This window comes from Lepidochelys kempii, chromosome 1, assembly GCF_965140265.1.
Source record: "Lepidochelys kempii isolate rLepKem1 chromosome 1, rLepKem1.hap2, whole genome shotgun sequence".
Lineage (NCBI taxonomy): Eukaryota > Metazoa > Chordata > Testudines > Cheloniidae > Lepidochelys > Lepidochelys kempii.
Window position 1 is genome coordinate 206385260 of NC_133256.1, and position 26534 is coordinate 206411793.

The 26534-nt window shown below is 44.4% G+C and overlaps 2 protein-coding genes and 1 long non-coding RNA gene across 12 annotated transcripts in view; 1 reads left to right on the plus strand and 2 right to left on the minus strand.

Moving 5' to 3' along the window:
• The window catches only part of GDAP2 (ganglioside induced differentiation associated protein 2), a 44792-nt gene extending 20953 nt beyond the window's left edge, over window positions 1–23839 (minus strand). For 2 of the 6 annotated variants that reach the window (XM_073310258.1, XM_073310231.1), the window contains exons 1-6: window positions 23722–23838; window positions 19387–19633; window positions 17065–17204; window positions 12257–12410; window positions 10281–10369; window positions 5960–6036 (exon numbers count right to left, since the gene is read on the minus strand). In XM_073310258.1, coding sequence (XP_073166359.1) covers window positions 5960–6036; window positions 10281–10369; window positions 12257–12410; window positions 17065–17204; window positions 19387–19562 — 636 coding nt within the window. In that variant the 5' untranslated portion in view covers window positions 19563–19633; window positions 23722–23838. Of the gene's footprint in view, window positions 1–5959; window positions 6037–10280; window positions 10370–12256; window positions 12411–17064; window positions 17205–19386; window positions 19634–20133; window positions 21315–23721 lie in introns of those variants that run through there. The other 4 variants (XR_012154739.1, XM_073310237.1, XM_073310250.1 and 1 more) reach the window with 4 other exon arrangements.
• On the minus strand, window positions 14789–17049 carry LOC140897545 (uncharacterized). The gene is made up of 2 exons (XR_012154741.1): window positions 16613–17049; window positions 14789–15056 (listed from the first exon to the last, which is right to left on the minus strand). It is a non-coding gene; the product is annotated as an uncharacterized lncRNA (long non-coding RNA).
• Window positions 23840–23880: 41 nt separating the features above from the next.
• WDR3 (WD repeat domain 3) overlaps window positions 23881–26534 on the plus strand; it is a 41998-nt gene continuing 39344 nt past the window's right edge. For 3 of the 5 annotated variants that reach the window (XM_073310359.1, XM_073310377.1, XM_073310368.1), the window contains exons 1-2: window positions 23881–23992; window positions 25019–25221. In XM_073310359.1, coding sequence (XP_073166460.1) covers window positions 25051–25221 — 171 coding nt within the window. In that variant the 5' untranslated portion in view covers window positions 23881–23992; window positions 25019–25050. Of the gene's footprint in view, window positions 23993–25018; window positions 25281–26534 lie in introns of those variants that run through there. The other 2 variants (XM_073310382.1, XM_073310392.1) reach the window with 2 other exon arrangements.

Sequence of the window (26534 nt, forward strand, 5' to 3'; positions counted from 1 at the left end):
GATTGTTTTGTTACATAATTGCACTCAAAAACAAAATGTAAAACTTCAGAGCCTACAAGTCCACTCAATCCTCCTCCTTGTTCAGCCAATCGCTGAACACAAACAGGTTTGTTTATATTTACAAGAGCTAATGCTGTCCTCTTCTTATTTACAATGTCACCTGAAAGTGAGAAGAGACATTTGCATGGCACTTTTGTAGCCGGCATTGCAAGGTATTTACATGCTAGATATGCTAAATATGCATATGCCCCTTCATGCTTCGGCCACCATTCCAGAGGACATGTTTCCATGCTGATGACGCTTGTTAAAAAAATAATGCGTTAATTAAATTTGTGACTGAACTCCTTGGGAGAGAACTGTATGTCCCCTGCTGTTTTACCCGCATTCTGCCATATTTTCCTTGTAATCAGGGCTTTGGAGTGAAGCCAGGAGCTGGAGCGCAGAGCAGTGGAGCTGCAGATTTTTGCCTGGAGCTGGAGCGGAGCCGGAGCACAGAAAATATTGACTGCTCCATTTTTTTTTCATTCTCAATCCAAAATGAATGATATTTAGCAAGGAAGTCCTAAAGGTGCCAAAAAGTTTCAGATTGTATAACAATTGATATTAACATCTACTTTACCACTTTACGTAATATGTCAGTTATTCTCACTTCGGCCAAAATCAAGATTTAATGTGCAGATACAAAATTACGAAGTTTTTTGGAGATATGTTTTATTAAAGAATCAGATAATTATCAGACATCCGGCAACACTGTAGACTGCTCCCATCCTTGTGCCAAGGTTAGGCGAGTACGTACTTGCGTAGATTAGACAGACAGTTAGATTAGTATGTGTTGATAAAAAGAAAAGGAGTACTTGTGGCAACTTAGAGACTAACAAATTTATTTGAGCATAAGCTTTTGTGAGCTACAGCTCACTTCATCAGATGCATGTGTTGATACTTCTTTTGTAAGGGTTGATCAATGACATGCGCTGAGTGCTGCGATTACGGAAAAGTGTGATGCAACATTTAAGAAATCACAAACTGGTATATTGCAAAAAAAAATAATGTTTTTGTTTCTGGATATATTAAGATATCGCAAGAGATATTAACCACTTAAGCTCATTTCTCACACGGGCTCCCGTTACTGGTACATTTGTTCATTTGTACATGCTCCCGTATCACTCTGGCGGACTTATTTTATATGTCATCTGTTCAACGGTCTTTTGGTAGCGTTGTTTGTAATTTTAAATTTACTGAAAAAGTCACGTGCAGCAGGCATATAAATATACAGTAAACATTTTTGCATAAATTAGGAATGATTTTTGGGATATATCCAGAGTGATTGGAAAATGTCCAACACAACTTTGTGGGTGAATCCTTAGGTCATTTTAAGAAAAAACGTTTCTGTGAACGCTTGTCATAAAATTCTTCCTAAGGGAGCGACAGTCCCTTCAAGGAAGTGATGAAAAGTTAATTTCTGATTAATATCTCAAAAATGCTTTAACATAGAGTAATGAAATTATGTGTCTTAGCGTTAGTATGTGCTACCATATTATATTATCCAAAATTATTTAAACCATAGGTTTCAGAGTAGCAGCGGTGTTAGTCTGTATTCGCAAAAAGAAAAGGAGTACTTGTGGCACCTTAGAGACTAACCCATTTATTTGAGCATAAGCTTTTGTGAGCTACAGCTCACTTCATTGGACGCATTCAGTGGAAAATACAGTATTTTCCACTGAATGCGTCCGATGAAGTGATTTTCCACTGAATGCATCCGATGAAGTGAGCTGTAGCTCACAAAAGCTTATGCTCAAATAAATTGGTTAGTCTCTAAGGTGCCACAAGTCCTCCTTTTCTATTTAAACTATAGGCATCCTGAATGGGCGGTTGGTCATTTTTATTTCATATTTCAAGAAAGGCTTGTCGTCGACTGCCCCGGCTACGAGAGGTAATATTAGGTTACATAATGAGTTAATAATTTTTGGTTATTATTTATTAATATTAATACTTTTCTTGCAGTTTTAATAAAGTAACATGTTAAAATATTAAAATATACTTTAATAATAATTTTTTGAAAAAAGAAAATGTGATCATTTTTGTCCAGAAAATCCAAATAAATTCAAAGTACCTTAAGTGGTTAAGATATCACATTATTAAAAAAAAATGTAATGCTTTTGTTCATTGCTTTCCAAAGATCATAACAAGAAACGTTTGGATGCAGTAGCAGCACAAGAAGATTTGGCCATGGCTTCAACAACAAAAAATAAATCAAATCTGCCCTCCATGATTGATAGCCGATATACAGAAAAGGATCAACACGATGTCTTTACTTTTGAATTTGAAAAGCCCAAATTGGGGCTTTTGGGAAAAGCAAAGAAGAAATTGGCAATGTGCAAGGTGGAAAAAGAAGTGAATGGCGAGATCAAACCATGTAGCTTCAAGACAAATGAAGCAAGTGCCGTGAAAAGTTTCAACCTTTGGCGGCATGTAAAATGTAACCATCCTAAAAACTATGCGGCTACACTCTTCAGTTGGCAATCTGGGATGGACTGAACAAAGAACATGTGAAGAAATTACTGGCAAAAATTCGACAAGTCATTGTCAAACTACGAACCCCAAGTATTTGAAGTGTTCTGCTCGATCTACATGGGGTAACTCAATCATTGGATACTGTGACTCTCTGGGGTTCAACATTTGCCATGACTGATCGGCTTCTCGTTTTTCAATCTTACTGTGAACAAGTGGCTGCTGCTGGAACAAGAGAATTCAAGTTAACAAAAGCTGAATGGGACGAAGTGAAGAACCTGTGAGACCTCTTGGCAAAGCCAAACGAAACAACTGTGAATCTTCAAGCTGTCGATGTAACCCCGGGAGTTTTAATGAAGGAATGGCGAAAACTGTCAAAATTCTTGCAAGAAAATGGTGGACAAATTGCAGAAGGAATTCTATCCTCCATGCAGAAATGTGAAGAGAAGCTCTTTGAGTTTATGTTGACCCACGGTATCAGATTCTTCTTACCTCAAGGGAAATACCAAAGGAAAAGGAAGGGCTCCTTGATAGTGCTCGACAACTAAAACAAAATCGATTGCTACATTTGAACTCGGCGAAAGAGGTTGAAGAAAACTAAACACATCAAAAGGAGTCATCAACAATCGAATTTACAGTTTCGGAAAGTTCACATCCTTCAGAAATAGCAGGGTGTTCTCAAACTTCTGTCTCCACTCTGAACTTGTTTGAGCGTCCATCCCTGAGACGTCTTAAACCATCACAGGGAAATGGAGATAATTCAAGCACCAATTCTTCAGAAGAGGATGCCTTTGAAAAGGAATTGGATAAATAAGAAAGACGCAGGGGAATTTCTGCGATTCAAAATTGTAATGAAGCATTATTCGAGAAAAACTTTCGGGAAGATTGTGAGGCAATGGAGTCTATTGGTAGGCTAAAAGTTAAGTGTTTTTGAGACCATTCACAGCTACCCACACCACATTCAGGCTCCCTTTAGAATTGCTTTGAGCATGCCAACAACTCAAGCTAGTGTAGGCAGTGCGGCAGGCTATGAAAGACAACTTAATTGCTGCAATAACTTTTTACAGAATGAATTATGAATGATTCTAGTTTGTATTATTGTGGATGACATTTAAATAGTTTTAAAAGTCTGAATAAAAATAATGTTTTTTCAAAATTACAGTATGCACTTTTTTATTTAGTTAAAAATTAATTTGAGTTGGAGCGCCAAGCGGAGTTGGAGCAGAGCTGGAGAAGTCACTATTGGTGCCGGAGTGGAGCTGGACTGGAGCAATTCAAAATTTGATTGCTCCAAATCCCTGCTTGTAATAGCAGTCTTGGATGATGACCCAGCACATGTTGTTCATTTTAAAAACACTTTCACTGCAGATTTGACAAAATGCAAAGAAGGTACCAATGTGAGATTATTAAAGATAGCTACAGCATTCAACCCAAGGTTTAAGAATCTGAAGTGCCTTCCAAAATCTGGGAGGGATGACGTGTGGAGCATGCTTTCAGAAGTCTTATAAGAGCAACACTCTGAAGTGGAAACTACAGAATTCGAACCACCAAAAAAAAAAAAAAAAAAATCAGCCTTCTGCTGGTGGCATCTGACTCAGATAATTAAAGTGAACATGCATCGGTCTGCACTGCTTTGGATCGTTATTGAGCAGAACCCATCATCAGCATGGATGCATGTCCTCTGGAATGGTGGTTGAAGCATGAATAGACATATGAATCTTTAGCATATATGGCACATACATATCTTGCAACGCCGTCTACAACAGTGCCATGAGAATGCCTGTTCTCACTTTCAAGTGGCATTGTAAACACGAAGCGGGCAGCATTATCTCCAGTTCTTATGTCAGGGCAGTCTTGTGCCTGGAGTATATTTCATTAAAGTTGTATCTAGACTAGCATCTGGAGAAATGGACTTCCCTCCTGTGAGACAATACCATCACTGCAGGTCACCCCTTCAGTATATCTTTTCTGATATTATCAGCATACACTTTCCCTCTCAATTCATTATTTCTAGTGATACCTTCCTAAAGAAATCTTCCTCCTTCTCTATTTAACTCCCTTCACATACTTCTAGATTGCTATACCTTTATAATCCTCTGATGCTTAGCCAAAGCTTCATGTTTAGTTTGATTCTTTCCTTTAAGTTATTATTGTTATTTATGTCTGTATTTCCACAGGTGAAAGCAAAACAGAGGAAACAGAAATATAGCGGGGTCTCAGGAGATAAGAAGCTTGGTAAGGAGATAAAATAAGATTCACCTCGGGCAAATCTAAGCCAGCAAACATTAACTTGATTGGAAGGTAGGAACCCTGAAACCCTAAGTGTTGAGACTTGTTTGCAGGGGCAATCAAATATTGTCCAATCCCATGCCACATTGGCAACTGACCTAGAGAGGGGGCTGCCTTTAAGTTACATCAACTGGGGTAGATTGCAGCCACCCCTTTTCTTGAAATAAAAAAAAAAAAGTCCACAAGGATGACAGATCCTAACAAAGGCTGCTTGGATCAAGCTGAAGCACTGCACATCATGATCTGTCATTTCTGTAGACTGTACCTCTTTTAAAGAAGAGAGCATTTGCAGGCTATGTTTTGGCCACCCCAGGGCCAAGCAAGGGTAGAGAATGATCTCCGATAGAGAAATATGAGGGAAGGGACACACTGTTTTTTCCTTACTGATTAACAGTTGAACTTGGAGAAAGTCTTTCCATTGAAAAGACCAGATTGTTCTTAAGATAGTACAAGATATATTCCAGATCCCAGTGCCAAGAACACTGACTGGATTCGCTGTGTTATGCGCATATTAGTAGGAGGCGCTCTACACAGATACAGTGAGAAGACATGGAAGAATGTCAATACTCAAACTGCCAAAGGCTTTTTGTCTTGTAAACAGAACAATGGTTAGCTAATTTCCCCAGGAGTCAGGGTCAGAGTCAAGCTGGGATCAGAGACTAGAGATCAGAAATGTCTGAAACATCAGTTTTCTAGGTGTTTGTGGGAGGATCTGTGGGGATGCTAATCTGGGGAGCAGGGAGGATTTTTAGCAGGAGGGAAATAAGGTGGGAATTTTGAATGTAGTGACTTACTCTGCCTTCTTACATCCGAAAACCACCTTGCATAAGTATCCCATCTAACCCAAGTCCCTCATGCCGGTGCCCAAGTGGTGGGTTGGGAACTTGTGACAAGTGGGGTGGCTTGAAGTGCATCTGCAGCTAGCAATGAGAATGTGAGCAGGAAGGAACTGGGAAAGGTGCTTCTGGTGAAACACCTGGGAGGAGGCTGAAAGGGGATGCAGAGGAACTAACAGTCATGATGAGAGAGAGATATAAAAACTTGAGGATGGGGAAACTGGTCTTCAGCTTCACAGTACAACATACGGAACAGGAGTCTACAATGCCCTAAGAATTAGAGCATACCTAAGAACTTTGGCAGGATGAACAATTGTGAGAAATACCTGTTCAAGCTCAGAGACTGCAAACACCACCTTCTCCAGGGTTTCCCCATGAATCTCCAGGAACCTTCTGACTGTTCCTGTAAGCAAGAGAATTAAATACATTGAGCAAACAGGGAGACAGATTTACAGTCTCAGCTACGATCAGGGACACTCACCAGCTATAGGCAAATACGAAAGATGCTTCCCTCCTTCTGCAAGTGGGGGAAGGCCCCCACCCCACAGACAGGAACCTAATAGGTAGCTAAGAGCACTACACACAGTGGAGTGGGCACACACAAAAAGACAGCTTGCTAGATATTAAGAATATCCATAGTGATAGAATCATAGAAAGGTAGGGTGGGGAAGGATCTCGCAAAGTCATCAAGTCCAGCCCCTCATGCCGAGGCAGGACCACGTAAACCTATACCATTCTGGACAGTTTTGTCCAAACTGTTTTTAAAAACCTCCAGTGATGGGCATTCCACCACATCCCTTGGAAGCCTATTCCAGAGCTGAACTATCCTTATAGTTAGAAAGATTTTCCTAATACTTAACATAAATCTCCCTTGCTGCAGATTAAGACTATGTCTCCACTAGCAACTGAATGACAAAACTTTTGTCTTTCAGAGGTGTTAAATCCGTCCCCCACCCCCCGAAAGACAAAAGTTTTGCCAATGACAAGTGCTGGTGTGAACAGCACTTTGTTGCCAGGAGCACGCTCCCGCGGACAAAGCTAACGCCGCTCATTGGGGATGGAAGTTTTGTCCGCAGGAGAGCTGACAAACAGCGGCTACGCTGCGCGACTTTTAGCGACACAGCTAAAAGTTGAATAGTGTAGACATAGCCTAAGACTATTCCTTTTTGTCCTATCGTCAGTGGACATGGAGAGCAGCTGATCACAGTTTCTTTATAACAGCCTGAACATATCCGAAGACTCTTATCAGGATCCCCCTCAGTATTTTCTTCTCAAAACTAAACATGCCCAGTTTTTTAACCTTTCCTCATAGGTCAGGTTTTCTAATCCTTTTATCATTTTTGTTGTTCTCTTCGGGACTGTCTCCAGCTTGTCCACATCTTCTCTGAAGCATGGTGTCCAGAGGTGAATACAGCACTCCAACTGAGGCCTCACCAGGGCTGAGTAGAGTGGGACAATAACCTCCTGTGTCTTACATACGACACTCCTTTAATACACACCAGAATTATATTAGCCTACACACTGTTGACACGGTCATTTCTTCCCTCATGGGATCTCTCAAAAGCTGTCCTTTTCTCTCAGCCCACTTGTTCATGCAGTGACTGCAGTAGCTCAGACAAAAACGTCTGGCTTCTCACCTCCTTCCTTCAAACAATCCACTGAAAGTCTTCTACTACAACCCTCTGACCATGTCACACTCATATTCAAATCCCGTCACTGGTACAGTGTTCATCTAAATTCATGCTTCTGGAATTTACCTTCAAGGTTCTGCACAAATTTTGCTCCTGCTTAAAATTCTGCTCCCAGTTTTCTCTACTCCCTCTCCCACATCCTTTGTTCTGGTTAAGCCTCCCTCCTCTCCACATCTTTTGGATAGTATCCTTGTTCCATTCATCTTTGGATCTTCCGTTCTGCCACTCTTGCTGGGAACAATCTCCTCTCTAAATGCTGAATGACCACACTCTCTCCAACCAAATCCTTCTCTACACACATCTGCAAGACCCATCAATGTTAATCAAGGTGCAAAAAAGCCAACATCTTATCATTTTGATAACAGACCCTCACCTGATGACAACTGTATTTTCTCTCATTTAGAATGCAAGTCTCTTGGGGCTGGGAGCTTGTTACTTTCTAGGTATTGGGCAGTGCACAATGGGGCACTCAACACAGGGCAAAGGATCTTCTCTCCATGGAAGCTTCCCTTTACAGTAAACTGGAAATGGGTATGAGAAACAAAAACATTGGCTCTAATAGTAGGACAACAATCACATGGTGTCAGCAACTGAACCTGTGGGCACATTGCCTGTAAACTGTAGAGGAGCCTGGCAAATTTCCTGAGAAAAGGAGTGGCAGAGATGTGAAACATGTTCCCAGAGACCCACAAGGCCAACTCAATCCATTCCCTTATGAGCCAAGCTCCATTCTCAGAACTACTTCCAGAAAAGGTTACTAACATATGTTGAGCGAAAGTCCCAGAACAAGTCAACATGCACTGCAAGTTTCCAGGAAAGCCAGGCACCTCAAGCAACCCCAAACTGCACACAAGCTAATCTTTAGTAGTAGAGGCTGCTCCAAAGCCGATTCATCAGCACAAAGCCTCACAAACAAACCAAGACACCACCACAAAGGGCAATGAATTTAGAAATAAGAAATCCCAAGGATTTTCTGATGCACTGGAGAAGAGAGACTTATGGTGACATTTGTCACTCACTCTGAGGAGCCTTTCATTGTAGCATCTAATTGTGCACCCCTGCTGGCCTGCTGCAGATGTAAAGTGCTGCCAATACCTTGGAGGAAACTCCAAAAAGCATTTTAAATTAGAAGTGATTCTCTTGTGATTTGCAGATTTTATAGTACAGTAACACCTCACGTAAAGTCGTCCCGATTAAGTCGTTGTTAAGTTGCTGATCAATTAGGAAACATGCTCATTTAAAGTTGCGCAATGCTCCCTTATAAGGTTCTTTGGCAGCCGCCTGCTTTGTCCACTGCTTGCAGAAAGAGCAGCCCGTTGCAGCGAGCTGGTGGGGGCTTGGAACCAGGGTGGACCAGCAGACCGCTGCCAACCGCCCCCCTCCCCCGCATCAGCTCTCCGCTTCCCTAAGTTCCCTGTGCGGCAGCCGCCCAGCAGGCTATCAATATTGCAGGCAGTTCAGCTGTCCCTCCCCCCACTGCCTTGGAGCTGCTCCCGCAAGCCTCCTGCTTGCTGGGGGGGAGGGGGAGAAAGGAGTGAAGGGGGCTAATGTCAGGGTGTCCCCCTCACATACCCCATCTCCATGGAGGGACACACGACAGGGCTCCGGATGGAGGGAGCTTCCTAGCAGCAGCTGCTATCTCAACTTGCTGATCTACTTAAGATAGTTTACCTAAGAGTGGGGTCACCATACTTAAAGGGGCACAAGGGTGTGTCTCTGTCTGCCATGCTGTCTCCCCTCCCTCCATTTGTGCTGCCTTGTAGAGTGTGAAGCTACATTAACAATGGGTTAACCCCTGAGGGCTCAGCCAAGTGCTAGGTCATCATTTAGAGTACGGCATTCTCTGGGAAATGGCCTACCCTCTGACTTCACCACCTCAACCAAGCTTCACAATCCTCATCGCTGTGTACAGTATTAAATTGTTTGTTTAAAACTTATAGTGTGTGTGTGTGTGTGTGTGTGTGTGTGTGTGTGTGTGTGTGTGGGGTGAAAAAAATTTCCCTGGAACCTGACCTGCCCCTATTTACATTAATTCTTATGGGGAAATTGGATTTGCTTAACATCATTCCACTTATAGTCACATTTTTCAGGAACATAACTACAACGTTAAGTGAGGAGTTACTGTATTTCCTCTCTCCTGCTTTCTTGGGCTATCCCAAGATGTGGTCAAGTTCCCATCAACACTAACAGGGGAAAACTGTTTTGTAACCAGTTCCCCAGATTGGGATGTCCTCGTGGTGCAGATGGGGCTCTTAGGCTGTGATCTTGTCAGCTCTCATCTGTTAGTCATTTGGACAGGAAGAAACTAAAGGCCAGCACTTCACAGAACATTATTGGATTGTATGGATGTGCAGAGACTGAGAGCAGCAAGGAAGGGGTGTTACCAGTTTAGAGAACAAAATCCAAACACATTAAATCAGTGAAGGACTTTTCAAGCAATAGCAGCAGTTTGGAGAAAAAGAGGATGCATTTCCAAACATTTCCTGCAGTGAAATTTTCATGTAAATGGGTTAAACCACAGCAAAATCTCACAGGGGCCAATACTGCTGTGGTTGAACAGCACCGTCAGTCATAAGGCCACCTTCCCTTCGTAAGTCTCTCCCAGCTCCCCTTTTCACCTTGAAGGCTCTTCTCCATTCACAAGCCATCTGTTGGGTACATACAGCTAAAACAGGAAGATTTTCAAACACTGGGCGTTTTACCTCTGGTAGAAATGCAGGCTCCTGGCAAAACAATGCTGACTGAAACACCTAGGCATTTGCTAGGTCTACACCTGAATATACATCTCTACTGACTTTGACCCAATGGAAGGCCCCACTACTGCCTTAACATCCTGCTGCTTAACACCCCAACCCCAAATGCTCCAACACCGTGCTGTTATTTAAGTCTAATGTGCACAACATGGGCTCCAGCTGGTGTAGCGTTAGGATGCAACAAACTTCCAAGACCTACTTACGCAGTGCTATGTGGGTTGCATCCTCCAAAGGGTAGCCTCTTTTCACAGAGTTTATGACACAGAATCCCACAGAAGACATTGCCTGCTCCCTGAAGTCAAGAGGAGAAAAGAAACCCAGGTATGAAAACAGAACCTCATATGGGAGTGAGCTATTGGCAGGAGGTATGGGGGAGGCAAGAAGCAGCTCAGTGGGCAGGATAAGCACTAGCACATCCCTCCTCTCTACTTGAGGAACATCTTTTGGTTTGCAGCAGAGGGATTCCCAGCTTATGAGCCACAGGAGTTCACTAGGTGGAGAAGGCAGAGAAACACTACTTGCCCCCAACTTTCTCCAGATTTGTTCCTGAACATCCCTTCCCACTTGGACCACTTCCTAATATCTCAAACCAAGCTCCCGATAAGCCGCTCCCCCACCCAGTCCACTGGAAAACTGCTGTCTGCAGGTGGGCTCTTCCAGGAACAGAAGAGGAGACGCAGGGAATGGGTTCTTTGGAGTGCTGGCAGGCTGGCACTAGTTTTTCCATGTCTTATCCACTTAACTAGTTTCCTGTTTGCCAAAAAAGATTTCCACTGCTGCAAATCAGAGGAAACAAGAGAGGGCTGGTGAAAACAGAGGGAAGGAAACCACGAGAGCATTCCCTCTTTCCTGTGGGGCCTGTTAGGTCTGCTGGAGGCTAGAATCCATGACAAATCTTAGGAAGCTTCTTGGGTCCTCCACACTGCCCTCTTGGTGGAATAATAATTGTTATTTTTGCACTGACAAGTGCTCTTAGTGATCAACTACATTGCCAGCCCTTTCCCTGTAGCAAGCGCAAGCTCAAAGACCTTTTTTTAAGAAGTGAAAAGTGCAGGTCTCCAACAACTGTTTAATATGCTATACCAAGATCAAAGCTGGTGACTGCCAACTTTACAAAGTCCAAAGTTAGTTACTTTCGAAAGGTGACTGCCACCTAACGCCATCTAGCAAACTAAGTTTTGTTGTTTTCCTGCTTTGCTACTTAATACCAAAATCCATCCCTCACCCCAGTAATAGAAAAATTAAGTCTTTCATGAACTCTATTTTCAGGGTGTCATAACTCAGAAACCTCTTGTCCAAATCACTTCAAAGTTTGCAGGAAAATTCTCCTCAGGCCCAGACCTAGCTACCAGTTTTAAGGCACATAAAACTATAGATTTGAGAAGATTGGGGGATTCTGGAAAAAAGTGGCCTTATTATAGAAACTCAGGTGTAAACTTGACTATGAAGCAACTATCATTGCACTGTAACAAACAGATCTTCAAATATCTAGAAAAGTTGTTTTCCCCCTCTCCCGAGAAACCACAAAGCTCCATTGATAAAAAAAGGTAAAAGCCATAAACTAATCATCTGTGGATTTAGAAACACCCTGATTCACAGCGTGAAGATTTTATAGGATTTTCTGCAAGGTATAAGTAACACCATAAAAAGGAAGTGCTTCTTCACATTGTAATCACTTATCACTACAGGAGGCTTAGAGGCACATATTGGACTGAATTATATAATTGGTAATGCCATCATGCGTAGCATACTAGCTAAGACAGGCATACTTGCATCTCAGACTTCAGGGGATCAGCTGTTCACCACAGGAGTCAGAATGGATCTTCCCGTCTCCAAACATAGAGCATTATGTTCCTGGCCTTCTGCACTATTTGGAAGGTGGAGTGGGAAGAGAAATCTGCCTTTCCCCTGGGCAATCAGTATCATCTTGGCCAGGCTGTGATATATTGCCTGATTATCTGATACAACAAAGTCAATTATGCTTGCGTATTCTCCCTTCAAAATGACAACTCACGCTCCCGGAGCGAATAAGTGAGGGAGCAGAGTGGTCCCAGACTCTGTCCAGGTCTGAGATTGTTGATGGGCGTTCATACCCACCTGGACTCTGCCCACATCAGGTAACCCAGAAGCAGCATGTATTATGAGTAACAGAGCCTGGCCCAAATTGCCATGTGCTTACTTTGCAAGCTGTAGGACATTGCGGTAGCAGCTATACAGGGAGCTCTCGGCTGCTGTGCGATATCTGCTCTTGTATTTGGGTCCCACGGTGTGAATAATGAATCGTGCAGCCAGGTTAAATCCTTTAGTCAGTTTTGCCTCCCCCGTCCGGCATCCTAAAGAAACATACAAAGGATAAGACACCCAAGTCTTGGTAGGGCAGAGAGTAAAGCACCTCACTTCTTCATCCCCACACCAAACCCCACCCTGCAGCAACTCACTTCCACCTCATTAGTTCCTGCACCACAAGATGGCAAGCTGCTACAGCAGCACTCAGCCAGCCCGGGGACATGCGGTGAGCTGTACCATCTCCAGTCTGCTTCTCAGAAGCTGAGCATTCACGGAGTAGAACAGAAGCACCAAGTCACTGGAGAGGCTGTGTACTTGACTGCAGCTCCCCACACTCCCCCTCCCCCACCACACAAAAGCAGTATACTAACTTGGCAAGACAGTTGCAGTAGAAACATGTTATGCAGACAAACACAAACTCGGCTCTTCTGAAAGGCTTTGGGAGACTATGCTGTTTGATTAAATTTCTTGGTATAGGAGATGGACATGGTCCTTTTAATCAGCCAACTTGTGGTTGGCAGAGCTTTTAGAGATGGAGAAGCCATAACGCCATGTTTCTCCACATCACATGGAGCACAGTTGTGCCTTGTGGTTTGTTCCACAAGATTTTCATCTGCCCAGTTTTTAATGTCTCCAGGGATGCCTAACAGATCTCACTGTCCAGAAGGATTTCTGGGTATTCTGTCTACATTTTCTATTGTTCTATTTCATTCCTTTTCTCTTGGACAACTTGTCTCCAACAGACAGCGAAGTGTTTCCTCACATACATGTAGCCTTCTGGGAACCATTTCCCCCCCTCACATACTGGTAGCCTTCTGGGGATCATTAATAAGCATCTATTTCACAACCAGTAGTACACTGTGCACTTTGCAGAGAGTGATCTGGGCTCAAATCTATTCCAGTGGACCAAACTTCTTGCATCTTTAGGGCAAGATAGAAAAGCGAATGTACTAGCCAGGAGCTACAAGATGTTTTTTCCTCAAGTCTCCCCTTAAGAGAGAGAAATACTCTCAGAATCCACCTGCACAAGACTGACTTAAACTATTCCAGCCCCACCTAAGGAGCGGAATTTACTCACATTGGTGATAGAGTTATATTAGATATGCATCTCATGATTTTTTAAAACAAACTTTGTATTGTGGATAATCTAAGCACTATACCCAGATGCACACACTGTTTTGTTTAATAAAAAAAAATAAAAAATGTATGTAGTACACAGGTTAACATTAGCTTTAATATAATTTTTAAATCTGTTTTGTGCAACTCTAAGAGTATTTCCTGTGTTCTGCACCACAGAACTGAGAAGGAGCATTTGCTCTGTCTCAACAACAGTCCCAGCCCACTCCCAGCTGCTCCTTCCCTCATCCCTTGTTGAGTGCTGAAAACGCTGAGTAGGGTGATTGCTGCTCCTCCTGGCTTTCAATACAACACACCTTCTGTGGTTTTCTAGATGGAAACCAGTAGCAGAATAGGGAGGTCTACTCTACTACTTCCCTACTCCAGGTTAGAGAATGGAACAACTTCAAGAGGAGAGATTAAGGGAGATCCACATCAGAATATCCATATCCCAGAGTTTAGAACACTCTGCTGAGAGGCAGCAGATCCTGACCGAAATTCTCTTCTTATCAGACAGAGGGGAGACTTGAACCATGGTCTCCCACCCTCTGGGTGAGTACCCTAACCACTGGGCTGAAGGTTATAAGGGAGTTCTTCCTCCTGCCCGTTTTGTGTGGAGCTACGAGGCCTCTGACTATGCCAACTTGATTGGGCCCCACACTTGTGTTATGTGGAGGAGCACCTATCTTCCCGTGATTCATGTATTGCATGGGGTCTTAGGCAACAGAGAGGCACCCAAATGCCTAGAATGAGGCAGCAGTCTGCATGCCCAGAGAAAGAAACATGTTCCTAGAGAATTTTTACTGCAATAATTTAGGCACTGAGGAAGTTTAGGCACCTACAGGGTTAGGTGGCAGCCAAGTGGGAGTTTGGTGGATCTCAATGTTGCCTAAAAACAGGACTTAGGCACTTAAGTACCTTTGTGAATCCCACCAGAAGTCTCTATTTTTCCCCTCATTGTTCTAGACCAGGGGTTCTCAAACATTTTAATGGGGTCGCCACGGCTGGTGTTAGACTTACTGGGGCCTAGGCTGAAGCCAAAGCCCGAGTCCCATCAACCAGGGCCAAAGCCCCTGGGCTTCAGCTTTTCCCCTTCCCCCTGGAGCAGCGGGGCTCGGGTGGGCTTGGGATTCGGTCCCCCATCCTGGGATCATGTAGTAAGTTTTCTTGTCAGAAGGGGGGGCACGGTGCAATTAAGTTTGCGAACCACTGTTTTAGACCCATCCAGGATGTGAGCAGTTTGACGGGGTGAGCAGAAGCAGCCCAGGGAAGAGATATTTTTTCCCAAACATTTTTCCTGTGCAAAACGTTTGAAGCAAGCATCTTTATTTAAGGACAAAAACATACAAAGAAATCATAAAACAATAAAAAGATCTAAACGTGTACTTAAGCTTAACAGCAGGACCCCATCAGCCCTCATGGGAGTCCCTGATGGGTTTCAAAGCCTTTCAAATCCTTCTCCAAGGCTTGGCTTCTTTTGGTTATCATATCACGCCAGTTTGTAGCTCAAGAAGTTCCCTTTCAGTCAGTTCATACTTGGTCTTTCTACCAAAAAACGCTCTTTGTTCCCAAGCCTCCTGAAACAGGTAAAACCACTTACTGTCCCCCTTTCCACCTTGGGTAAGGCTTCAAAGGCTGGGTATCTGCATAGCCAACCTTGGGATTTTGCATATTAATCACTTCTTAGTGATTCTAGATTCTACAGGGAATCCACTTAGCAAGCCAGAAACACAAATACATATAATGCTTATTGATACAAAGGTCTGAACATTTTGTGGCCCATCACAAAATAATAGTCTGAAGATTTTCATGATTTCAAGGGCTGGCTCAAATAAACAGATAAGAATACGAACGTTAAACATGGTAGTCTCAAGACATGCCTGTGTTTGTCATATCTGTCACAAGTATTACCCCTACTTTACAAATCAGGAGCAAGGCACAGTGGCGAAGTGAGTTGCCCAAGGTAACAGTAACCAGGTGGCAAAATCAGTAACAGAGCCAAGATCTCAGTCATTGGTCTGACTTTTTACCCAGTCATTGGTCTAGACATTAGACCATCCTCTCCCAAACTTTAGATGGAAGACTCAAATTTTTCCATCTAAAGAATGTTATGGAGAGAAACAGAGCCTTCTAATAGAGCCTTACCGCATTTGGAAGACTGTTACTGTACTGCCGTCTAAGATGCAGTAGACTAAGATGATAAACTGACAGCAATTCCTCTAGAAATCTGAGCCCCTCCCTGAAGTATTTCTGGGTTAGAGGAAGCTGAACAGACTGTTCCCAGAGACATAGGAGTCAGCTGAGCCATAAAGAAAGCACTTGGTGCCTCCAGGCTTGAGCAGAAGCAGTGTATCACATGGTTTAAGCATGATTCTCTCTCATTCTCTCTCTCTCAGGGCTTAGAGAAAGTGGATACAAATGGGTGGGAAGAGGATGTGACAGATAGTGAAACATCCTGCAATATCTTTGGGAGATCATACTGTATTTAAGTGAATGAATGATTTATATATCATTGTGGGCCAGGGACTGCATTCACTCTATGGGGGAAAGCGTTACCACAGCTCCTCCAGGAAGGAAACCAGTAGGGGATGATGAAGGCAAATCACTCAGGTTATAACACCTCCGGAAAGGTACCACTTTCTGAGGTTCATATACCCTGGTTCAAACTGGGACCACCAGAAAAAGAAAGGACTTTTGGGTAAATAGCCCTGAGCTTGATCTGGCTCCTGATCTAAAGACTAACATGAACTTGCAAGAACAGGGAAAACCTCGTTCTGGGGGTTGAAGGACTTACATCTTCCAGTCTAACTTGGTTAGATTGTGCAAGGTGCTCAAATACTAGATAGGTGATACAGAAGTATCCAGATAAAGAAAAGTCCATAATTCAAAGAATATTTCTCTCTAGAAAAGCAAAATTGCCAGCCTTCCAATAGGGCTCTTCTTACAATATTATTAAACTGGCTTATGGAACTATTTTTGAATTAGTACAGGGAAAAATGAAAGAACTGACTAAGAGGTCACTCTGAGGCTCTATTTTATCATGCAGGGCAGCAACACTTTATCCATTACTAGACATTGGTTCCTAAAAGATTAGGTTGCATGGCTGCAGGCTAGCAGCTTGTACAGAACTTACTCAACATGAATTCTTGTTGAGTTTGGATTTCTGTTGGGGTGAACTGCAAGACTCTCCGAGCATCTCCTTAAAAAGGGGCAGTACAGCAAAATTAGTATTCATACAAGTTCAGTCTCTACAGCGAGAGCTTTTATAACTGCTCTTTTAGATAACTTCCAACTTCAATCTGCTTCAGTTAACTAAGGGGATGACTGTGTCATAGTCTGAAAGTAAGAGCTCAGCAACTTGAACGGCTTGCTAGAAGCTTCTAGGGGTCTGTATTCTGAATTACAAATGGAGGAATTGTCTACCATAGGGGGAAAGTTTTGGCCAGACCATATTTCACATTAAAACCAGGTCAAGGAAATAAAGGCAAGTGTCTTTTCTGCCCCTTCCTTGCCTTCAAACCCAGATATTTCTGCTATGTGCTACATGGTGGCAGCTGCATTGCTGTAGAGCAGGATTCTCCTTACCTTTGAGTTTCTGGAGTTCATCCCTCAGGTTGGGGCCGGCATGCACGAAGATGCTCTCAGATACCACATTCTTATCTGTGAGAGATTCATTGCTGGTGTTTACTATGGCTGTGCAGTTCAATAATGCTACATTTCCTTTCCTGAGGAAACAAAGCCATTGAGTGCAGGTTAGATACACGAATTTGGCACCATAGAAGAAGTGCTTCTTAACTGCTAAAGGGTTATTCTTGCCTTGCTTCATGATACACTGTACTCCTCTATCTCACCCTGCTCATGAGATATGTTCCATAAACAGAAGCTTAGTTTAGAAGAAATTAAGGTTGGTAAAACACTGCATTCTCACAATGAAATATTAAACAATGAAAAGTCAAGTTTCAAGGGAATTTCTTAACTGTACCCTAATGCCCACGCACCACATATCCAGACTCAGAATCTTCACAGTGAACTTCACTCTACCTTCAACTAGTATGGAGACAGACTACAGGCAACCCAAAATTCTCCCTCACAGTACAACCTTAATTGCAAATTCATGCTTCCCCAATAAACAACACACTGTTCACTTAAGCAGTGAGCTGTAAAGAAGTTCAATATTAAACGGTGAGGGAGATTAATGTATTGTATGTAGCATGTTTGATCATCACGTGGAGGTAGAAGTAAGTTCCTTGCAATGATGTGGAGTCTGTCACTGGAAATGTGCAGTGTAGGCATTAAGATAAAGTTTAGAGGGTCCCAAACTTGACATTTTCTTGCTTTTGAGAATACACAGAGGAGATATTACATGCACCTAATTTTACTTAATATTTTGTTTATGGAATTTCCTGGATTTTTAATATAGCAATGAAGGTCTTATCATGGTATGATAAGGGAGCAAGGAATCATCCCTGACTTTCCCTACGGCAAATGGGAATATGGAGGGAACAATTATGTTTGAGGTGGGCGAGGGGGAATATTTGTGAGATCTGGGAGGCCTGGTGGGTCTGTCTCTAGTCTCCCTAATGCCAGTATGATATTACCCCTATTTCTGGAGCCTGTCAAATGCTGCATCTGATCCAGTTGGCCAGCCTTGGCTCCTCAGAGCAGAGGAGCCTCTGTTGAACCTGTAGAGCTCTGATTTTAAAGAAAGCCTTCTAATCACAAACAGGCTATTACTAATACAATGCTGTCTCTTAGTCTTCACACAGTCAACTTAAGTGCATCTATCTGCTGCTGCTCAGAACACTGAAAAGCTACAGCAAAGTGAAAGATTACTAGAATCTGATGAGTTTTCATTGCTACTGTTAAAAAAAACCTGTGGGCAACTGGGAAAATGACAAGAATCTGGTCACTTGCACTCTGATACTTCAAGGGAAAGCTCTAAGTAGGGTCAGAGACAGGAATTGAAGGAAGAAACTGAGGCTCAGAGGGGGAAGGATAGAGCAGCAGTGCCCCAACCCACCCATGCTTGCAACAGCTAGAAAGATCTGGGGTGAACAGGCAGGGATCACTCTCTCTGGCTTTATCCTTCTTCTGTGCAGCAACCAGAAGAGGTTGGAGAAAGGGCTGATCTTCAAATTTACCAGACACCTGCGATCTGGAGGTTCACATGAAAGAGAGACTTGAGCAAAGCCGAGAAATCCCAACCCCACTTCTTAGCAGTTGGTAAAGGGGGATAGCTCTTCACTTTACTGCTGGCCCTGAGGGCTTCCCCCACTTTTCATACTTGTCTTCTACTGATAGGGGTAGTCCTCTGGAAATTAGGTGTTGATAAGCGAGAGTGGGTGGGCGAGGCAGAGGAGACGACATAGATGGGGTAAGTTAGCACAGAGAAACACTGTTGAGATGGACACATTTTGGAAGAAGAATATGGAGACAGAATACAACATAAAGAAAGTATATGGAGGCAGAGAGATAGAGAAGGAAAAAAAACCTAACAGACACCAAGGACAGTACAGGAAAAGATACCCCATTATTCTATTATATGAATGCAGAGAATACAAAGTGAGGCAAAACCAGGAAGCACAGAACATAAAACAAGTGCCAGGAAAAACAATAAGTTGTTTGTTTTAAAATTGCATTAAATAGAAAGGTGATTATATATATTGTAGGGACATGCCCACGCAAGTAGTACAGAGATGAACCTCATTGGGTCCCTCCACCAGCCTTCATCTAAGACTTTACCTATCCTTTCTCCTCCCAGACTTGACCTATGGCTGTACCTCAAGAGAAAAAAGGAGAAAAAATCCACACCACGTGAAGAGCTTTTTTTGATCATTTTGCTAGGCACTCTGTCATCACTGCATTCGTACTGTGGCATCTAAGAAGTCAGAGCTATTTTGAACTTACCACAATATTATTTTTGCATTGATGTCTTTCCTGTATGGGAAAGGTGATCTAATATCAAGTTGGGGTTTTTCAACTTGAGTTTTGAGGGAGTCCAGTTGGTCTGCCTCACTGTAGTCATTCCAGGCTGGCAGAGAATCAATATCCACAAATTGGGAAGGAGCACCCAAGGGATCCATGGAATGGAAACAGCAACTCCTCTTTCCACTACCTCTTCAGCACTCCAGTTCTCACTGGAGTCTTTCTGGTGCTTCAGAGGAGAAAAACATAGGGTCACAGACCTGGATTTTCATTGAGAACAATTCTAGAAGAGTTAGAGTTTTCATAAAGGAAAGCTGAAGAACAACTAAAGCATTTGCGGGTAGCAATGTAGTTAAGATTCACAGGCTATTTTGTTCACAACCTATCCTCTGTATGGTTTAATTTTTTTATCTCAAAATGTTTGTGCTTGGTCTCAGTACAAAGGTGAATTGTTTTGGAAAGTCTGAGCTAAGATAATTAATCTGTTTTTGAATTATCCAATGGTGAAAAAACCCCTAATTTTCCACACTATAAAAAAAATTGTTCCAATTGGTTTGTAAACTTGAACCTTAAAAAATGCTGAATCTATAAACTCCACATTTTGCAGATTTGTGGTTCAGCCTAAGAAAGAAAAATCAAATTTGAAGAAAAGTGATTCAGCATTTTAAGTCAAAAACTTAAATTACACACATATATACATATCAGGATAGATTTTTCTTTTCTGACTACCTTTTACATCCAATCCTCCATCCTCCACTGCAAATGAAGTGCTCTTGAAGTCATTTAGAGTTAAGGGTGCTTAGCTTCTCTTAGGATCAGGCCCTTACTGCTTTAGAAACATTTAAACACTTTAAAAACAAAACAGTCAAATTTGCTTACTCTCTATTTTGCAAAAATCAATAGCGCCTAGTGGACTGTCAGTCACTAATACAAATTAAGATCTATTTCTCCCATGCCCCCTTCAAAGGCTTGGGAAGTTTAGCACTTAAGCTACTGTTCAGTTAATTTTTAACTTTGGGTTAATTTAACTGGTAACAACTTTGAAAATCTGTTATTTCTCATGTAGTCAAAAAGATGCATTTTCCCAGGCCTGCTCTGAATCAGCCTGGACATTCTGTAAAGTCACAAACATTGATAAAGCGACTTGCATGCAGTTTAGCAGTGCTCCTAGATTCATCACTAACACTAATTTCTTATACAGCAGCATTTTCAAATGATGCTTTCTATGATCTGATGGAATAGGCAAATCTGCCTCATCCTAGCAAATGATCACCTGGCGTCCATTATGCACATCTTTTTCAACTCCTGTCTGGACTACAGCAATGCAATATACCTGGACACAAAGCCCTCAGGAAACTCCAAATAGTACAGAAAACTACAGCACATCTCTTCAATAACCTGCACTACAGCAAACACAAGCAGAATATGAAGGTCAAGGTCTTGTTCCTTACCTTCAAGTAAATTACTCCTGGAGGAATTCTGCACCACTGCGTATGCACAGAATTTATGCCCCTCACAGATTTCTTTGCTTCCCTTCAGAAAAATGACTTTCTAACAGGAAAGCAAAGGGAAGCCACAAGAGTGGTCATGTGACCTTTCCCAAGCATGTTTCAGGCGCCCAGGGCAGCCGGCAGAGAGGTAAATCACTGTGTGACAGGGACAGACTGGAGAAGACCTGGACTGGGCTCAGTTGCTAGTCCCGGCTGAGCTGGGGAGGACAGGACTTCCTCTTCCCCTGCACAGCATCCGGGGCCATGTCAGACCCATCCCAACATTTCTCTCTCCCCCAGGTGCAGGAAGCTCTGCAAACTCCTCATCACCCTGCTTCCTGCACCCCTCCCTCCTCAGCTGTAGAGCGAAGGATCACTGTAGAGCTGCTCTCTTATCTGCCCAACCCCTGTGCATCCAGACCCCCTCATACCAAACCCACCTGCTGAGCCTCATCCCCCCAACGAGCCCCACTCCCACTGCACCTGGACCACTCCAACGAGCCACCCGCACCTGGATCTCCCTGCACTGAGCCCCAACCAGCTGCACCTGGATCCCCATCCCACTGAGCCCCACTCCCCCAGCATTTGGACCCCCTAACTGAGCTTCCCACACCCAGACCCCCCCTGCCAAGCTCTAGCCCCCACACACCAAGATCCCCCCCCCCATTTTCACCTGGACCTCCCTGCAAAGTGCCACTACCCTTACACCCAGAACCCCCTACAAGCCCCTGTGCATCAAGATCCCTCCCACACCCAGATCCCTACCCATATTGCCTCAAACAGAACCCTCTCAACCCACACCTGGATCCCCCCACACCAAGCCCCTCTGCACTTGGATCCTGCCTTGCTGACCCTGCCTACCCACACCTGGTGCACCTGGCACAGACAGGCAGGGCCCTGGGGTGTTTCTGGGGCAGGACTGGGTGCAGCTTCACCACTGAGTCTGCGTCCCAAGGGGGAGGGAAACTACATCGTGATCTCCCATCTCTGTGCAGCCGGTGGCCTGTGCTCCCCAATGCCATGCTGGAGCATCGACGTTTACTTGACAAATAAAATTTGCAGAATTTTAAAATATCGTAAGCAGAATTTTTAATTTTTGGTGCAGAATGCCCTCAAGAGTACGTATTTAAAGGCCTGGACTCAGCGTACCTAAAACTATGGGATGAAGGCCATGTTTCATAACTCTGCTCCTCAGACACAATGGAATGCTTCTCAATAAGGGTAAAGCTGGTTGTGTAGAAGACAGTTTCTTGGGGTCTAGTCCCAGACTGTGGAATGAACTAACACAGGAACTAAGGCTCATCCCAAAACATCACTTTCTTCCGCTTCAAGTGCAAGGTGCACTTCTTTGATCTTATCTTCTCTAACAGACAAACAGCAGCATGTACACTAAAATAAAAATCCCAAAGCAAACCCAAACCAATACACCAGAGCAACTAGCACCACAGCAGCTACTGGCATGTTGAACTGAGAGACAAACATGAACCAGTGAGAAAAACTGTTCAGAACCCCATGAGAAAATAAATAGTACTATACTACGTGGCAGTCTACCATTGAATTAAGACAGACGCTTGGGATGAAACCTCAAATGCACTGAAGCCCTTAGAAACTTGTATCCGTTTCTGACTGAGATCCAAAGTTTGTTCTTTTTGCACAAGTATACATACTTGTTGCGTCACCGAAGCAGGTGGTACATTCCACGCGAGCAGAAAGATTAATAAAAACCAGAAGGGAAGCAGAAAAAAGGCAACAGAAACACTTACTGGGAAGAGGGACATATTTGAAAGGAAAGATTAAGAGTTGAAAATATATGGTTTGGCAAAACAATAAATACTGGGGTGGCGGGCATGATAAGTCTAACAGTGAGACCGATACAAAGCAAGGAGGAAGAGAAATTGCGTTAGGTGATACGTAAGGTAAGGTGCAAATAGGAAAACTTTGAGGAAAACAAAAGCAGAAAAGTTAGACGGGATAATGGGAAACATTAACCCTGGTCATTTCTCTCTTAGGAGAAAAAAGAAAAGGAGGACTTGTGGCACCTTAGAGACTAACCAATTTATTAGAGCATAAGCTTTCGTGAGCTACAGCTCACTTCCTCAGCTGTAGCTCACGAAAGCTTATGCTCTAATAAATTGGTTAGTCTCTAAGGTGCCACAAGTCCTCCTTTTCTTTTTGCGAATACAGACTAACACGGCTGCTACTCTGAAACCTCTCTTAGGAGAGTCTTTCACGAGAAGCAAGTGAAGTCAGTGACCGATAAGGTCTTCCGGACCGAGAGCCCATCCCTTTGTTTCGGTCTGCGTGCAGCTTCACACCTATTTGCCTCGGGGGGGGGGGGGGGGTAGTACACCCCCCCCCCAATACGCGTCTTGACCTTTCCCGAGATGCCTCGCGCGACGGAGAGCGGACAACAGCTGCCCCGGCGAGAACAGGGGCTGTGCCCCAGAGAAGGGCCGGCCCCGGGCAGGGATCCCTCCCCCAGGGGCCTCGCCGAGCGCAGATGGCAGGAACCGAAGGACGCTCCTGGACAAACGCTCGGAGCTTTTCTCAGCGCCCTAAAGCAAGAGACACAGAGACTCCCCCTCCCCCGCCGCGCCGGCAGGGACACGGGCCCCGCAACCCAACGGACGCGGAGGAGCGGTTCCAGGCCGCGCGGCTGCAGCGGGGTTGGGGGGAGGTGTCACAGAGCGACCGGCCCCGCCCGGGCCCCTCAGCACAGAACAGCGACCCCACCCTGCCTAGCAACGTCCGCTCAGGGAGCTCCCCCTTAGCAACGGGCCCCAGCGCCATCTCGTGCCCCTCTCGCCGCGGATCACCCCTCACTCACGGGCCGGCTCCGCTGCCCCCATCCGGCGAGAGGGTCCCAGGGGTAGCAGTCGACTCAGCAACATCACCCCGGAAATGGGCACTGAGGCTGGCTGGCTCCCCCCCCCTTCCGCTTCCGGATCAAAGCCGACCAATCGCGCACCGAACAGCCGGGGTGAGGCGAGATCCTACGTCACTTCCGCCGGGACGCTGAACGGCTCGGCCGTTGTCCTCCCGTGCGGAGCGAGAGGCGGTGTCTGCGCGCGAGTGACCCGCAGAGCCACGTGGGGGCGGTGAGCGCGGGCCCGGCGCGTGGCGGGGGCGGGCTTTGGGTCTTACGGCGATCGCGGCGTGGCAGCGCCTCCCCCGCCCGCTCGCCCCTTCCCCAGCGGGGTCGGTGGCCCCTGCCTGGCCGGCGCTGCCGGGCCTCCATCCCAGAGGAGCCGGAGCTAGGGGCGCTGCCGCACCCCGGGCTTGAAGTGGTTCCGGTCCCTGTGCTAGGTTTACGGTTTGGTTCGATGGCGCCCAGCTCCCCCACCCCCCCGCACTGTGCACGTTGTTCCCGCGCCCCTGCTCATTGCCGCCCCGGCAACCGGGCCCTGCCGCTCGCGACCCGGCATAGGCGGCGCCCAGGAGCGACCCCTCAGCCGCGGGGCGCGGCTTTGGCAGCGTGGCGGGTCAGAGCGGCTGCTGTTGGATCCTCTGGGAGGAAAAAATAACCCCAAGCCCAGCAGTGCTTACTGGGAAGGAGAAATCAGGGCAGTAGCGATGGTGGGGGAAGGGAACACAAAGTCGGTGTGACTGTGCAGTGCGATAAGGCGGGTGGAAAGCGAAGGTAGCGTTGAGCTGCGTGTGTAGAGGCATCAGGGAGGGGAGAGCAGGGGGGAGGCCTCATCTAGAATATTGCATTTGGTTCTAGGTTCGGTGTTTATGAAAAGATTTAAAAACAGAATATGTATAACAATGGTGCGATGACAAAGAAGGAGCATGGGTAATTCCCTGTAAATACTTGTAGGGTGGCAATTATAGTTCCCAAAGTGGGAATAATTAAGAGTAATGGGAGTAATTGTGCAAAGAAAAATGTAGTCTGAATAATGGAAAAACTTAGCGCAGTCTGGCACACTGTGGGGTAGTCTCCCAAGGGAAGTGTTGAGAACCCCTTTGTTTTTAATGTTTGTCCTCTCCAGTTTAAATAACACTAGAAAAAGTTCTGTGGGTCCACTTTTCCTCTAATGTCATACAGCAGGTCTTTTCCAGCCCTAATTTCTCTTTATACATGAAATTCTTCTCAGTGTTTCTTGTTTTCTGTTTATATCCAGGTCAGCTCCCACCTGGGTCTGGAAATTGCACCATGGGTCTCACAAAGCAATATCTGCGCTACACAGCTAGTGCATTGTTTGGAGTGATTGCTAGCCAGAAAGGCAACATCGTCTATGTGGCCCTGCGGGGTGAAAAGGGCCGCTATGTGGCAGTGCCAGCATGTGAGCATGTCTTCATCTGGGACACCCGGAAAGGCGAGAAGGTGATGAGCTGGTTTCCCCCATTGTGAACCAGAATGGGATGACGCTGCTGTGTTGTATGGCAAGTGAGACTAGAAAACTGTAGCTGCGTGAGTTATCTTTGCTGGGAGCTCCCCAGGCAGAGAGATCAAATAAACATAGAAATAGTGGCTTCTAATATGCCACTTTAGTATCATCTGCAACCTTTGCCGCCTCACTGCTTACCCCTTTCTCCAGATCATTTATGAATAAGTTGAATAGGATTGGTCCTAGGACTGACCCTTGGGGAACACCGCTAGTTATCCCTCTCCCTTCTGAAAATTTACCATTTATTCCTACCCTTTGTTCCCTGTCTTTTAACCAGTTCTCAGTCCATGAAAGGATCTTCCCTCTTATCCCATGGCAACTTAATTTATGTAAGAGCCTTTGACAAAGGCTTTCTGGAAATCTAAGTACACTATGTCCACTGGATCTCCCTTGTCCACATGTTTGTTGACCCCTTCAGAGAACTCTAATAGATTAGTAAAACATGATTTTCCTTTACAGAAACCATGCTGACTTTTGCCCAACAATTTATGTTCTTCTATGTGTCTGACGGTTGTATTCTTTACTATTGTTTCAACTAACCTGCCCAGTACTGACGTTAGACTTACTGGTCTGTAATTGCCAAAATCTCCTCTAGAGCCCTTTTAAAATATTGGTGCTACATTAGCTATCTTCCAGTCATTGGGTACAGAAGCTGATTTAAAGGACAGGTTACAAACCATAGTTAATAGTTCCGCAATTTCACATTTGAGTTCTTTCAGAACTCTTGGGTAAATATGATCTGTTCCCGGTGACTTGTTACTGTTAAATTTCTCAATTAATTCCAGAACTTCCTCTAGTGACACTTCAGTCTATGACAATTCCTCAGATTTTTCACCTACAAAGGACAGCTCAGGTTTGGGAATCTCCCTAACATCCTCAGCCTTGAAGACTGAAGCAAAAAATTCATTTAGTTTCTCTGCAATGACTTTATCATCTTTAAGTGCTCCTTTTGTATCTCGATTGTCCAGGGGCCCCACTGGTTGTTTAGTAGGCTTCCTGCTTCTGATGTACTTTAAAACATTTTGTTATTACCTTTTGAGTTTTTGGCTAGCTGTTCTTCAAACTCCTTTTTGACTTTTCTTATTACGTTTTATGCTCCTTTCTATTTACCTCACTAGGATTTGACTCCCACTTTTTAAAAGATGCCTTTTTATCTCTCACTGCTTCTTTTACATGGTTGTTAAGCCACGGTGGCTCTTTTTTAGTTCTTTTACTGTGTTTTTTAATTTGGGGTATACATTTAAGTTGG